The 15,612-nt window shown below is 34.1% G+C and overlaps 1 protein-coding gene across 3 annotated transcripts in view; it reads right to left on the bottom strand.

Annotated features, from left to right (window-relative positions):
* Window positions 1-15,612, bottom strand: part of LOC106873453 (axonemal dynein light chain domain-containing protein 1) — a 103,902-nt gene that overhangs the window by 49,408 nt on the left and 38,882 nt on the right. For all 3 annotated transcript variants that reach the window (XM_014920813.3, XM_014920812.3, XM_089343602.1), the window contains exons 16-19: window positions 14,792-14,974; window positions 13,860-13,911; window positions 13,350-13,566; window positions 11,285-11,378 (exon numbers count right to left, since the gene is read on the bottom strand). In XM_014920813.3, the coding sequence (XP_014776299.1) occupies window positions 11,285-11,378; window positions 13,350-13,566; window positions 13,860-13,911; window positions 14,792-14,974 (546 nt within the window). The remainder of the gene's footprint in view (window positions 1-11,284; window positions 11,379-13,349; window positions 13,567-13,859; window positions 13,912-14,791; window positions 14,975-15,612) is intronic.

Here is a 15,612-nt window from a genome sequence, read left to right as displayed (position 1 = left end):
GACTGAAACAAGTAAAAGAGTAAAAGAGTAAAGAGTATACTTAATTTAAAATATATTTATCAGTCATCTTATGAATAACATAAATAAATATTGTTTCTATAAACATTATATCTTTGATTTTATTCAATAACTTTTACATTTAATTATTTTATGAAAAGTATGATATTATGAATAGTATGAATAGTATTAATAGTATAAATACTGATATGTTTTTAGTTCCATTCCATAGTTAAAATATTACAAATATAGATCCATAGATGAATATTATAGATTTCACAGTCAATTTCAGATGTTGCAAAATTATTAAAACAGAAGTGTGTGTAGGTTGTATATACATAAATAATAAGCTTATGTATATGAGAGATAGGTTTTCTTTAAATTATAGCTAGTTGATGTTATATCTTTGGTAAATTCCCTTTGTTTTGTATTTATTCCAATAGATTTGAAATACTAATGATAGAATCCTTTTACATATCCAGATACATATATCAGATTAGAATGTTTAAAAAGATCAATCAAAAGTAATATGCAGAAGCTATTCAGTTAACTGCTAAGAAATTTAAAACTGGTTTTATCCGTAGAGAAATCGAGATATTCAAAAGTAAATTCATCCAATAAGAACCAAACTACTTTTAATGTTTGATTAAATACGAAATGCTGATGTAAGACTTTTCAAAATATATCCTCTTGAGAATAAGACTAAAAAAGGACCTACAAATCATAATGAAATATGAACATAGGGAATTTACTCTTTCAAATTCCAACTCTCATTCAAAAATCTGAAAAGGCCATGTGACAGAAAAAGAAAATATACTAATCTTGAATATAGAAACAAACATAGCTATGCGGTAAGAAGCTTGATTCCCAACCACACAGTTCCGGGTTCAGTCCCACTGCATGGCACATTGGCAAAGTGTCTTCTACTATTGCCTCAAGCCAACCAAAGCCTTGTAAGTGGATTTGGTATGTGGAAACTGAAATAAGCTCATATATATATTTATATGTGTGTCTTTGTGTCTGTGTTTGTCCCTCTACTACCCTCTTGACAACTGGTGTTGGTGTGCTTACATGCCTGTAACTTAGTGGTTCAGCAAAAGAAACTAATAGAATAAGTATTAGACATCAAAATAATTAGTACTAGGGTCGATTCATTTGACTAAAAATTCTTCAAAACAGTGCCCCAGCATGGTCACAGTCTAATAAATGAAACAAGTAAAAAATAAAAGAACATAGACTTAGTTTCAATTTAATGTGAATGTTTGGGTCCAGCCAGGCATGTGCAAGCTTTTGTGTGTGCGTGTGTGTGTCCAGCCACATATTTAGAAGTTTGTATATGTATGTGTATGTGTATTTGTATGTATATGTGCATGTTTGTGCTTATTTGAGTCCAACCACAATAGAAAAAGCTTGTGTGTGTTTTTATACATGTGTTAGATTGGATATAAGAAAAAAATTATTATTCTTAGAAAGAGTAACACTAATTCAGATTTATATTTTGAAGATTGGATCAATTATAATCTATATATATAAAAATGAGAATGTGTGTCTGTCTGTCTGTATGTCTGTCTGTCTGTGTGAATCCCTAAAACTCAAGAACTACGCAACCAATTTCATTCAAATTTTACACATGCCTTACTTAAGGTTCCAGTTGTGTTTTAGTCAAAAAAAATTTTAACTTCTTGCAGAGTTCGAGCCCACGGCAACATAATATCTCCTCCACTATTTAAGTATTACGTGTCAAAAGTGAAACAAAAACACTCATGTCAAATACTTTCACTTTAAAAATGAAACTATTCTACTAACTGAAACAATCACATTTTGATACTGTAATGACAGATACTTTCAGAGAGAGAGAGAGAAAGAGAGAAAGAGAGAGAAAGAGAGAAAGAGAGAGAAAGAGAGAGAAAGAGAGAAAGAGAGAGAAAGAGAGAGAAAGAGAGAGAAAGAGAGAGAGAGAGAGAGATGTATATGTATACATATAGATGTATATGTACACGTTATTCCACTAACTGAAACAATCACATTTCAATAATGTAATTACAGATACTTTCAGAGAGAGAGAGAAAGAGAGAAAGAGATGTATATGTATACATATACATGTATATGTACACGTATATGCATAGATATATATAGATATAGATCTATATGCATACATGTATATGTATACATATGTGTAGATGTATATATATATAGATGTACATGTAATATGTACACATATATACATATATATACATGTATACAGATATCTATACATATATACACCCATCACACACAAACACACACATTAGTCATCTGTTTTCTTATCCAAAACTACGTCAAAAGTACTGAACGGATCTTTATGAAATTTGGAAATTATATTCTATGTATAACGGCCATAACGCCCATGAAAATTCATATATTTTTGATGTTGATGAAATTTTAACCCGAACATAACAGATGAGCATTATTTGTAATTCAACGGTACAACAGTGTAAGACTACCCTTTCAGATATACTTACATTGTGATTTCTGCAATGTGGTGCATAAATTGTCAAGTACATGAGACGCATCTTTGCCTCCACTGATTCACTTGCAAAGTGTTGAGTAAAATTATTTCATTGCAGACCTCCTTTGGGTCTTTTTATTATCACTGCGACACACATAGTCCCCAGTTGGTAACATTGATTTCAAGGCCCTCCTAGATGAGAGACTGGCATTCCACTTAATGTCTATGTTCCATGCTGGCATGGATTGGAGAGTTATTAATGTAGAAATATGGTATCGTAGCTACTAACAGTTGAGGGTTGCATAGTCTAGAGGGCGTTTTTAGATTTCATTATTCTCTTTAACCCGGGCAAAGCCGGGTATTTCTGCTAGTTTATTATAATTTAATGAAAAATAATAATTTTTTACTGTTTTATATCTAATTTGACATTTTAGTATTGATAGTATTGAGTGTTTTTTTTAATTATTTTTCTATCTATCATATTTAATTATCGATTTCTTGGCAATTTGGATTCTTGCATGCAAAGGGAATAGATTGTGACAAATGCAATCCATTCCTACACATGAAAATAGGTACAACTCAGTTGTTCCTCAAGATATTGAGAGGGAAATCTTTAGACTTTGCAGAATAAAATGTAAATTATTTTGCCATGTGGAAGAAGTCTTAGACAATACACATCATTAGAATGAGGTAAAATGTCAAAGAGATATGAAAGTGTTAAAAGATTAGACTAAAAGTATTAAGAGAGAGAAAAAAAAAATTAACAGGCAATGGAGGAGGAAGAAGAGGAGGAAATTAGTGTTTATAAGAGGGCAATGGTCAAAGTGAGAACAAAGTCAACAGGCACACTAGAAAATTTGATAAAACAGAAAGAAGAGCAGAATTAAGATCAGGAAATAAACATCATAAATATATATATATGTTTTGTTTTAGTTTATATTGCACTTTGAGAACAATAGAATTCTTGAATACAAAGCAAGTGTTTTTTATTCTTCTTCCAATGTTTTCTGAAGTAAATCAGTACAATATACATGCACAAACATATACAACAGGGATACAAACATACATAGATATATGTGTGTGGATGGGTAGGTGTAATCAACTTGAATGCTAAGACTATAATGTGCACAAACACACACACAGACATATATAATCATCACCATCATCATAAATATTTAACATCCATCTTCCCTGCATGCATGGGTAGGATGGTTAACAGGAGCTGGCCATGTAGAAAAACTACCCTGGACTGTTGTATCAATTTTGGCAGGGATTTTACGGCTGGATGCCCTTTGTAACACCAACCACTCTGCAGAGTGGATTCAGTGCTTTTTACATGGCACTGGTATAGGTGAGGTTAGTTCTGGCATGATTTTTACAGCTGGATGCCCTTCCAAATGCCAACCATGTTACAATGTAGATGCTTTCTACTATAAGCACAAGGCTTGAAATTTTGAGGGGAATGCTCAACTGGTACTTATTTTATCAACCCAAATGGACGAAAGGTAAAGTCAAACTCAGCAGAATTTGGACTCAGAATATAAGCCAGGAGAATATATATATATATATATATATATATATATATATACACACACATGTATATGTGTGAGTGTGTGTGTGTCTGTCTGTATGTGTTTGTGTGTGAGTGTGTATGTATTCATATATATATATAATACATGTAGAATATATATAATATAATATAAAACTTTTAGTAGAAAACTTTTCCCTCACTCTACCCTAACAAACCAATTTAAATCTCTTTCTCGCATTTCCTCCTTCATTCACTATGCCTAGCTCTCACTCCCCAATCCTGTTCTCACACCCTTGCTCCTCTGTATCATTGCTATCCAGTAGCCCCTCCAACTCTATATATACCCAGGTCTTTCACCACTTACTTGCACTCCCTTCGCAATATCTTGTCACTTAAACTATGGCATCTGAACCTCAAGGGTATGCCCTAGCATTTGCCACCATCTATATCTCTCCCTTTACTCCACCATCTCATTTATACTCTGATCCCCATTCCTTGTGAGCATGCCCAGCATTTTGCCACCATCTCCATCCTGCAGTCTCTCTCTCTCTCTCTCTCTCTCTCTCTCTATCTCTAACTCTCTCTCTTTCTCTCTCTCCTTCTCCTGCACTTCCCTCAGGCTGGGCAACTGTGTATTTTCTTTGTGGTAGCACACCTGTTTCTGTCTTCATCTTTGATCTTTCTCTCTCCAGCTGGGTAACCTTGTACTTCCTCTTCAGCAAGACACCAATATCTGTCTCACTACAACCTTTTCATCATCATCTCCTCCAATGCTGCCTCTCCTCTTAAAAGTTTTTGTCTTGCAAGTATTTGGTGACCCTGTCAGTGCAGGTGCCACTTAAAAGCACCCAGTCCACACTGTAAAGTGGTTGGTGTTCAGAAGGGCATCCAGCTGTAAAAACCTTGCCAAAACTGACCTAGCTTGTGCCATATAAAAAGCACAAAGTCCACTCTGCTGAGTGCTTGGTGTTAGAAAGGGCATCCAGTTGTAAAAACCTTGCCAAAACTGACCTTGCCTGTGTTTGTGCCACAGAAAAACACTAAGTCTACCCTGCTGAGTGGTTGGTGTTAGGAAGGGCATCCAGCTGTAAAAATCCTGCCAAAACAGTCACAGAAGGCCGGTGCAAGCTTCAGCCTGGCTGGCTCTTGTGGTATCCTCCCACCCATTCTAGCATGGAACATGGATGTTAAATGATGATAATGATGATGACAATGAATATACATATTATACAAATAATATAGCAGGCCAAAACTTAACAGTCACTGTCAACCTTTTCCTTGTAAATGTTAATATATGTGTACTCCACTGAAATGTAGTGAGTAATTTTTGATCTTAATGTTAAATTCTTTTTATATATAACTTGACATAAAAGCAAACATTAATACACACACACAAAAGTATGTATGTATGTGTGTGTGTGTATGTGTGTGTATGTGTGTGTGTGTTTGCAGGTATGTACTTTATTTGTGGGGTAACCAGACTACCATTGGTTTCATGCAGAAAGAGATATGCATAACATGTTTCTAAACAGTTTCCATTTACTAAATTCAGCTCACAATGTATTGCTCTATTTGAGACTGTGCTAGAAGATGCATGCCCAAAGTTTAGTAAAGAGGGAAGTGAGCTTAAAACTATATGGCTTCAAAATGAACTCCATAACCACACAAGCATATCTATCTATCTATCTATCTACCTACCTAACTACCTACCTACCTACCTACCTACCTACCTACTTACCTACCTACCTACCTACCAACCTATATACATATGACTATCTATCTATATGTGTGTGTATACACATACATACATGGACATATTTTGATATCATCATCATCATCATTATCATTATCATTTTCACCATCATTGTTTAAACATCAATTTTTCCTTGCTTGCAAGGGTCAGACAAAATTCATTGAGGCAAAATTTCTATGGCCAGATACCTTTTCTGACACCAACCCTGAACTATTTTCAAACGAAACAATAACCCCCAACCACTACGACCACTTGTCTGTCAGTCAACAAATAGTCAGTCCTTAACCCTTTCATTACCAACCCGGCTGAAACTGTCTCTGGCTTTGGGTACAAATGTCTTGTCTTCATAAGTTTTTAATTAATATCTTCCACCAAACCTTAGTCACAATTAATGTCCCTAACACTAGCTTAATGATAACTAAGTTATTTTACTAAATTCTTTGTTATATTTAAAATAATTAAGAGAAAAACAGACCAACTCAAACTAAATACAGTAACGAAAGGGTTAAGCATGCTTTCATGGAGAACTTCAAACAAATGACACCATTTGCATAAACAGTGATGCTTTCATTTCTAATTTAGTATGCAGGAGTGAAGACAAGTCAAGAAGCCTGGACATGTTTTGAGAGAGATCTGCAAACAAATAACACCTTTCATATGAATGGAACACCATTTATATGAATGGCGATACCTTGTTTATAATAAATGGGCACATGTCAAGACTAAGAGAATATGCACTCACTCATGCATGTACACACACAAGCACACACATATATACATGCACACATACATGTATACATACATATGCATACACATGTACATACATACCCATGTATATACATATATACATATATATATGGGAGAATATACGAAAAAACAACAACAGATGAGGACAGGTGGTGTAACTAACAAAAGGATGTATTAGTATGACGCTCGGGAATACGGAAAGTCTTTGACGTTTCAAGCTACGCTCTTCAATAGAAAGAATACGGAGACAAGGAGAAAAACACGGAGAAAAAAAATTGAATAGTGTCCAGTCAACGGTCACCCTCACATTAGATTTAAACAATAATGGAAGAAAACAAATTTCCCTTATATATATATATATATATATATATATATATATACAATAGTTCAGTTATTGGGATTTCAATCAATAGATTTGTGGGTATTCCATTTCAGATAATGCAAAAATAACATATTGAGTGTTTATGATGGAAAACTCGTGGTATTTATATGCACATCAAGAAGAGGATAAAACCAGTACAATAGCAGGATATAGAATATACTTCTTCAATTATCTCTTGCTTAAGTTAAAATTATCATTCGGAAAGAACTACACGTGTTTCAGTTTTGGAAGATCATAATGTATGTAACAATTTAATTTGTGTTCGTGGGAAGAACCATTTTAACGATGCATACTGCCTTAATTCTTCAAAACGCCGGGGTTTTAATGGTGGCAGCTGATGAAGGGGATGTTTCTATGTGGCCTGCTTGTTTGTTGCACCTTGTTTACCATTTTGTCCATGTTCTTTTGCCACGTCATGTACCCAGTTATGTATCTATGTGTACATGTGGATGAAGGTATATACATACATGTACATATATATGCATATACTCATATATTGTTTGTATCACAACAGAACGCACACGTTAACATTTATACAGTAAGTTTTAACTATTTTTTTAACGCGACTCCTTCTATCTCTATCTCTATATCTATCTCCCCATCTCATTCTTCCCTCTACTGTTCTTCGCCTCTCCCTGTCACTACTATCTCTCTCTCTCTCTCTCTCTCTCTCTCTATCTATCTCTCCCTGCTCGTCCTTCGCCTCTCACTGTTACTACTACTATCTCTCTCCCTCTCTACCTCTCGTTGCTCATTTTCGTTCTTGGACTCCCCAAGCTCGCACGTACTTCTTTGCTCCTCCAGTTCGTGCCTCACAGCATTCAATACATACACACTTCACGTCTGGCTGTACAGCCTTTTTGTTTGTTTATTTCACCGTTTCGTTTTCCTGTCTTGTTTTCCGTCCGCCACTACCCTTCATGAAAACAATTTAATTTGTGTTCGTGGGAAGAACCATTTTAACGATGCGTACTGCCTTAATTCTTCAAAACGCCAGGGTTTTAATGGTGGCAGCTGATGAAGGGGATGTTTCTATGAGGCCTGCTTTTTTGTTGCACCTTGTTTACCATTTTGTCCATGTTCTTTTGCCACGTCATGTACCCAGTTATGTATCTATGTGTACATGTGGATGAAGGTATATATACATACATGTACATATATATGCATATACTCATATATTGTTTATATATATATATGTGTGTGTGTGTGTGTGTGTGTGTGTGTGTGTGTGTGTGTGTAATATATATATATCATCATCATCATCGTTTAACGTCCGTTTTCCATGCTAGCATGGGTTGGACAATTTGACTGAGGACTGGTGGAACCCGAAGACTACACCAGGCTCCAATCTGATCTGGCAGAGTTTCTACAGCTGGATACCCTTCCTAACGCCAACCACTCCGAGAGTGTAGTGGGTGCTTTTACGTGTCACCGGCATGAAGGCCAATCAGACGATACTGGCAACGGCCATGCTCAAAATGGTGTATTTTATGTGCCACCCACACAAGAGCCAGTCCAGGGGCACTGGCAATGATCTCACTCGAAAGTCCTTACGTATGCCACGGGCACAAGTGCCAGAAAGGCGACGCTGGGCACAGGTGCCATCCCAATTTCGCTTTCGCTTGCCCCAATAAGTCTTCGCAAGCTGAGTATATATATATAAAATGTGTGTGTATGTGTGTGTGTGTGTGTGTGTGTGTGTGTGTGTGTGTGTAAATATATATATACATGCACACATAAGAAAATGAGATGACAGAGGAATAAACAATTATCTTATGAACTTCATTTTTTTTCTTACAGCTGTTTCTGTTATAACATGCAGTGGACACATAGTTGTGTGCCTGAGTAACACCTCATAGTTTCAACTGAACCTCAAATATACATGCATATTTACACTAATGAACTCCTAAGATAAACCACTGCATGTTATGCAATAATATTATGTTTCATTCTATTCTATTCAAAGGCAGAAAGCTGGCAGGATTGTTAGAGGAGTGGGAAAGATACTTTGTGGTATTTTTTCTGGCTTCTTATGGTCTGAGTTCAAATACTGCCAAGGTCAATTTTTTTCCCTTTCATCCTTTTGGAGGTCAATAAAATAAATACCAGTTGGTCAATGTAATCAACTAGCCCCTACAGAAATTTCAGGTTTTGTGTCTATAGTAGAAAGGATTCCATTTTATTCAGTTTGGTTTTGTTTCATTTTCTTATATATTTAGATATCATGCTTTACTCTATTAATCTTTGTATTTCCCACCTTCAAATACACAGAAATTGGATATATTATACTACTTTATCCATATAGATTTATTGTTCTTACATTGGTAATCATGTTAAGTTTCTTTCTATTCCAAGCATTATACATATGCATTTTCTCATGTTACTCCCTCCCAACAGTCGCCCTCTTTCTTTCATTTTCACAATATTGCAATCAAATTTCCCTTCTCCCTTTCATTGTCTTGGTATTTCAAACCAATCTTTTATCTGTGCATCTTTCGAAAATACTCCATATCATATCAATCTTACTGTTAACCTATTTATTTTTTTTGTCTCTTCTCTGTATATGCACCTTCTTCCTTTCTCTCCTGTCTCAACTATTTATGTTAATTTTACTCCTGCTTTCTTCTCTTTTCCCCACTTGTTTTTTCTTCCTCTATTTTTTCTTTTTATTCTTTCCACTTCTCTTTCCACTTATTTCATCATTTTTTTTAGTTTTTTCTCTCATCTCTTTACATGTATGTGGGTAACAACTGTTTAAATAAAGATTTTCTTTCCCAATTTCAATGTTTTTCATACTTCATATAACATGACTTTATATTTTAATTATTATTCCTAATTTCATTTAATTTACACACGCGCACGCACACACACACACACACACATACACACACATGTACACACACACACACAAACACACACATATTCTTTTACTTGGAGCACCACCTGTTAGTCAAAGAAATCAACCCCAGGACTTATTCTTTGTAAGCCTGGTACTTATTCTATCAAACCCTCTGCCAAATCATTAAGTTACGAGAACATAGACACACCAACATCAGTTGTCAAACACTGGTGGGGTGGGGGACAAACATAGACACAAAGACACACTCACATAAATATAAATATATATATATATATATATATATATATACATATATATATACCAGAGGTAGAGTAATATGCTTTATCTAAAAGCAGCAGAAATATAACAAAAGACTGTTACTCTGAGTTTCATGTTCCCATTCATCGGATGAACGGGAACGTGAAACTCAGAGTAACAGACTTTTGTTATATTTCTGCTGCTTTTAAATAAAGCATATTACTCTACCTCTGGTATTTGAGTACTCTTTTTTCCACCTTGTTGCACATTTTATGTGCTTACTCCGGTGTAATATATATATATATATATATATATATATATATACAATGGGCTTCTTTCAGTTTCTGTCTACCAAATCCACTTACAAGGCTTTGATTGGCCTGAGGATATAGTAGAAGACACATTAAGGTGCTATGCAGTGGGTCTGAACCCAGAGCCATGTGGTTGGGAAGGAAGCTTCTTACCACATAGCTACACCTGCGCGTATATGTGTGTGTGTGTGTGTGTGTGTGCGTGCGTGTATTATATATTCACACACACACACACACACACACAAACACAAGATACACATGCACATATATGCATAAAAATATGTGTGTAGATACATATGTATGTATGTAGCATGAGTATGCAGAAATTCTGGGACGGTGTCTGGCGTGCTGAAAGACCACTGGGAGTGAGGCACCCCTCAGCTTTTGTTGAAGTATGTCTCTAGGAGAAGGTCACTCTGATATAAAACCAGATATGCAGGGAATGACATTGGACATTTTAGGGATCTTTGGTTTGTGCTAGAGATCACAGCGCTCCCACATACCTGAGCCTGCAACTCATATTGGCACCAGACATCTTGCTCTGGCTTGTCTCTGGAGAGGGTCTATGAGGTGTTGTGCAAGCCTTATTGGACCTAAAACTCTGCACAGGCATTGCCGACCTCTGCTTGATATGTGCATTTTTTTCCCCCTATATATATTTATCTTATTGTTAGTATATATTTTCTTCATTTTTTTTGTATATATTTGTATATTTTTAGTATTTATTTTATTTATTTATTTTTTATTCGGAAGTATGTATGTATATCAGATTGACTCTAACAAAGTGCTGTGGTATTAAAAGTACAGTTCAGTCTACCTGTATATATATGCCACATAAACTCATATATGCATGCATTAATATACACACATACACACACTTACTTACATACGCTAACATACACACACATGCACTTGAATACTCACAAGGAAATGCTGAGATATTTTCTCATACAAATTAAGATTATGATTTTGAAGTACCTGATCTACAAGCTTAGCATCCTGGCTGTCTATGATACTTGAAACAATATTATACAAGTGATTTCCACAGTTCACCACATTAAATATGGATATCCTGAAAGAGAAGGAAAAGATACTCTTAGAACATATTTAAGCATATATTATCATAAATCTTCATGTTTTATCCTTTGCTTGCTTCAGTCATTGGACAGTGACCATGCTGGGGCACAGTGTTAGAGAGTGTAGTCAAATAAATCAAGCTTAGTCCATTTTTTAAAAAAAGAATGGGTAGTATTCTATCGGTCTCTTTTTGCTGAACTGCTAAGTTAAGGAGATGTAAACAAACCAACATTGGCTGTCAAGTGAAATGGGGAGGGAAAAGCAAACACAAAAGACACACACATGCATGCATACACACACGCACACATGCACACACACACACACACACCATACACCACACACACACACACCACACACACGCACATGCGCACATGCGCACACACACACACACACACACATGTATGTATATGTAGACAATTATGCAAATAAACAAATTAAATATAACAGCTTGGGTTTGATATACAATATATGTATGTATGTATGTATGTATGTATGCATGCATGCATGCATGTATGTATGTATGTATGTATGTATGTATGTATGTATGTATGTATGTATGTATGTATACAAGCAAACAGAAAGAAAGCAGACTGAAGATTTCCAGATTATGCATATTTAAGTATAAATATATAGATTTTTATACAATAATAGATCAAACCTACACAGAGTACAAATGACAAAGAAAATTAAGCAGGTAATAGTAAGGTGTTCATGTAAGTCCATGTATGTATATGTGTTTGTGTGTATGTATATATATATATATATATATATATATATATATTGATAAACAAGTGTAAGTGGCATACGAGTGGGTATATATTTATAAAAAAGAAGTTTGAAAACACCAATATATTAAAAATGAATTTTAATTTAACATGTTTCAGTTCTTGTAAAAACGAACCTTATCAAAACTACATATTTGATAAAATTAAATTAAATGAAGAGTTCATAATTGTTCCTTACTGGTGTCAATAGTCCACGTGGGGGCATTTACCATTGCCAACAGGGACACTACTACTACTACAACCAACAAAAAATGCCCCCACGTGGACTATTGACACCAGTAAGGAACAATTATGAACTCTTCATTTAATTTCATTTTATCAAATATGTAGTTTTGATAAGGTTCGTTTTTACAAGAACCGAAACATGTTAAATTAAAATTCATTTTTTATATATTGGCGTTTTCAAACTTCTTTTTTATAAATATATATATATATATATATATATATATATACATATAAAGGTTATGAAGGGTATTGGAGTCAACCAAACCCTAAAGATACAGGTAATACCGAGTAAGTGCTGTATACCGATTAGTTTTGCCCCTGACGTGGTTGCAACATGAGTGGGGAATATAACATGGGTCGTGTATTAGCGTGTGTATATATAAAAAAGAATAAGATAAAGAGACCAATGGCATAAGTAAAATTATATTAATAATTTCATTATTGTAGGTGAGGAAGTATCTCACAGAGATGGGTGGCTGACTGAGACACTGTTCAAAGGATTGCCTGGAATGACACAAGCAAATATCAGCAAATGGTGAATGCAGTAACACACTGCAAACAGCACATGCCCTCATATCTGACCTGATATAACCACCTGTTTATAATTCCTGGTTTCAAATTTGCAGCTATTTCTAGACAGAAAACTTTATTCTACATTGCCTCAGGACACCTAATTAATGGCAAATGTATTATATTATGAGGGAATCTCACTTGCAATGTATCAGCATCCTATAAAAGGGAAGTTTTGTCTCTCATTTCATCAAAACTTGATTTAAGCTTTAGCTCTTAAACACTTGTTAGAAATCACGAAGCATTCATTACAAGTTTCAGAGACACCCATCAAAATAATGATCATCAATGTCAAACATGTGCTATACTTGTTATAACCAACATCTCTTTTGATAATTACGCCTACATTATCTAAAAAGTGTCCCTTGTAAATATAAATATCTCACCGACGTTTTGGTTCAAGATATATTCGTTCATGACGTGTTTCAACCATTCCAAAGCTATTCACTATGTTATTTGCTGCATCATTAATTTCTGATAAAATTTCCAATAAATTATCATCTTCTTGAGGATCAAATAATTTTGGGTCTTTGACAGAGTTATTTAGTTTTTTAATCCATCCATTCAATTTCTCAGACAACCGACTGATACCTTTAGCAGTTCCTATATAAAAGTAATCGTAAAATTGTGTAATTATTTCATAATAAACTATAAAGAAAGAATGCAAGTTTATAACTGCAATGAAAAAGTATAAACAAGCACTTCTAAAAACAAGAAACTATATTTCAATTAATAGAGGTAGTAGTAGTAGTAGTAGTAGTAGTAGTAGTAGTAGTAGTAGTAGTAGTAGTCATCTTAAATTTGAATTTTTTTTATTTTAGTGTAATCTGTGTAATAATGTGATAGTTTATAATTATAATAATGTTCTTAAGAGGATTATACTTAAAAAGTATTACCATTTTCTCCAGTTATGAGAACTTCATTCTGAACCTTCATCTCCTTCATCAGCTATATAACAATATAAAAGCAAAATGATTCAAAAATATTTGCAAGAAATGGATGTTTTTGAATATGTAAATATGCACGCAAATGCATATGCATATACATCAAAAATTTTACATTGATTTTTGTTTCTTCTTTAGCATTGATGAATCATTCTAACACTTTATTTGACATTTTGAAAATGTGTTTTAACAGGGAAGAAAATCAGTCAAAAAAGAGGTGTTGCCCATTATTTAACTAATTCAATTGAAACAGGGTTAAATAAACTTGTCTAAAAATACAAATGTGACTAGTTTCCATCTAGTAAACAATGTTGATACAGAGATTGCTCTAAAAAACAACTCTGGAAAATGAATAACACTGTCAAAGTGTGTAAAAGCAATAGACTAAAAAATTAGTTTAGGAGGTTCATATGTTCAAACGTCTAAGTGTTGCAAACAGTAATTTTTCCTTGTAGGTGATCCCCTTGTATGAGTTATGTTTGCATACAATTTCCTTCCTGCCGATGATGGTAAGTTGTTTTTCTTATAGGTGGTCCAGAGCATCATATGACAGCAGTCTGGAGTTTGGGTATACTATTAGAGGTTAAGTAAAATAGAAGAAATCTTTGAAATAAAATATTATGAGCTTTCTATTTGGAAATATAAAATAAATATGTAATCTTTCCCTTCTCACAAAGGAACTGATTTTATAATTTAAATTAGTAAAGAATGTAATAAGAAACCAGCTTGAAGTATAAATTTAATGTTGTTTGTTTTTGATAAGTACTCTAAACAATTGCTCATCTCAGTATCATCTTCACTTAGCTCTATATAATCAAAACCTATTAATTTGCAACAGAGAGTTACACAGGAATCTACAATTATAAAATTTATTTTATATTCACATAAGTTATTTTTTCAAAGGCTGCATCCATTTTTGTCTTCTGTGTTTGTGAAGGTTGATGTCTCACTAGCAACTTAAAGCATAAACCCTGCCATTCTGCTTGCAATTTGATAAGCACTCCCAGTTTTTCCATTCTTGTCAATGGCAGTTCTCCAAAATAATTCACATTTTCCTCCATCAGTATCTGTACCAATATAGTTTAAAATGATTAAAAACTAAGAACATTGATAAAATTTGTGAATATTCTAGAATTTAATGCAAGAGATGGCTATTCCTCACAAAAATACAATGTCTATTTAACAAGTTAAAACAAATAAACATGTTCATATCCATTATAAAAAGTATGTGACAAATCAGAATGTCCTTTTTATTAGGCAATAAACTATCTAGATACTGAAGCAGAGACAATATTTTCCTTATACGTTTCAACCTAAAGATGTTCAAGCAGAACATCAACTACACAGACTTTACTTCTATATGCAAACCAGCAAAGATTGAGTGTGTTCCCCTCCTCTTCTGTCTAGTCCAAAAATGAGATAGTTCTATTTCTGCTTGTCATTTGTTAGCATACTTTTCGTCCATGTTTATGGTCTGAGTTCAAATTCTGATGAGGTCAACTTTGCCTTTCCTCCTTTCAGGGTTGATAAAATAAGTACCAGTTGAGCACTGGGGTCAATATAATTGATTTATCCCTTCCCCCAAAACTGCTGGCTAATATTAAACAAAATAAAGGAAGCAAGTTTCAGGAAGAACAGAACAGCAGCATAAATGCTTTATGATATTAGTTTTTATGATATTATATTGATTTTCAATTGAACCTTT

The sequence above is a fragment of the Octopus bimaculoides genome, chromosome 2 (genome assembly GCF_046866305.1).
Source record: "Octopus bimaculoides isolate indiv1 chromosome 2, ASM4686630v1, whole genome shotgun sequence".
Lineage (NCBI taxonomy): Eukaryota > Metazoa > Mollusca > Cephalopoda > Octopoda > Octopodidae > Octopus > Octopus bimaculoides.
This window is presented reverse-complemented; position numbering and strand designations above follow the sequence as displayed.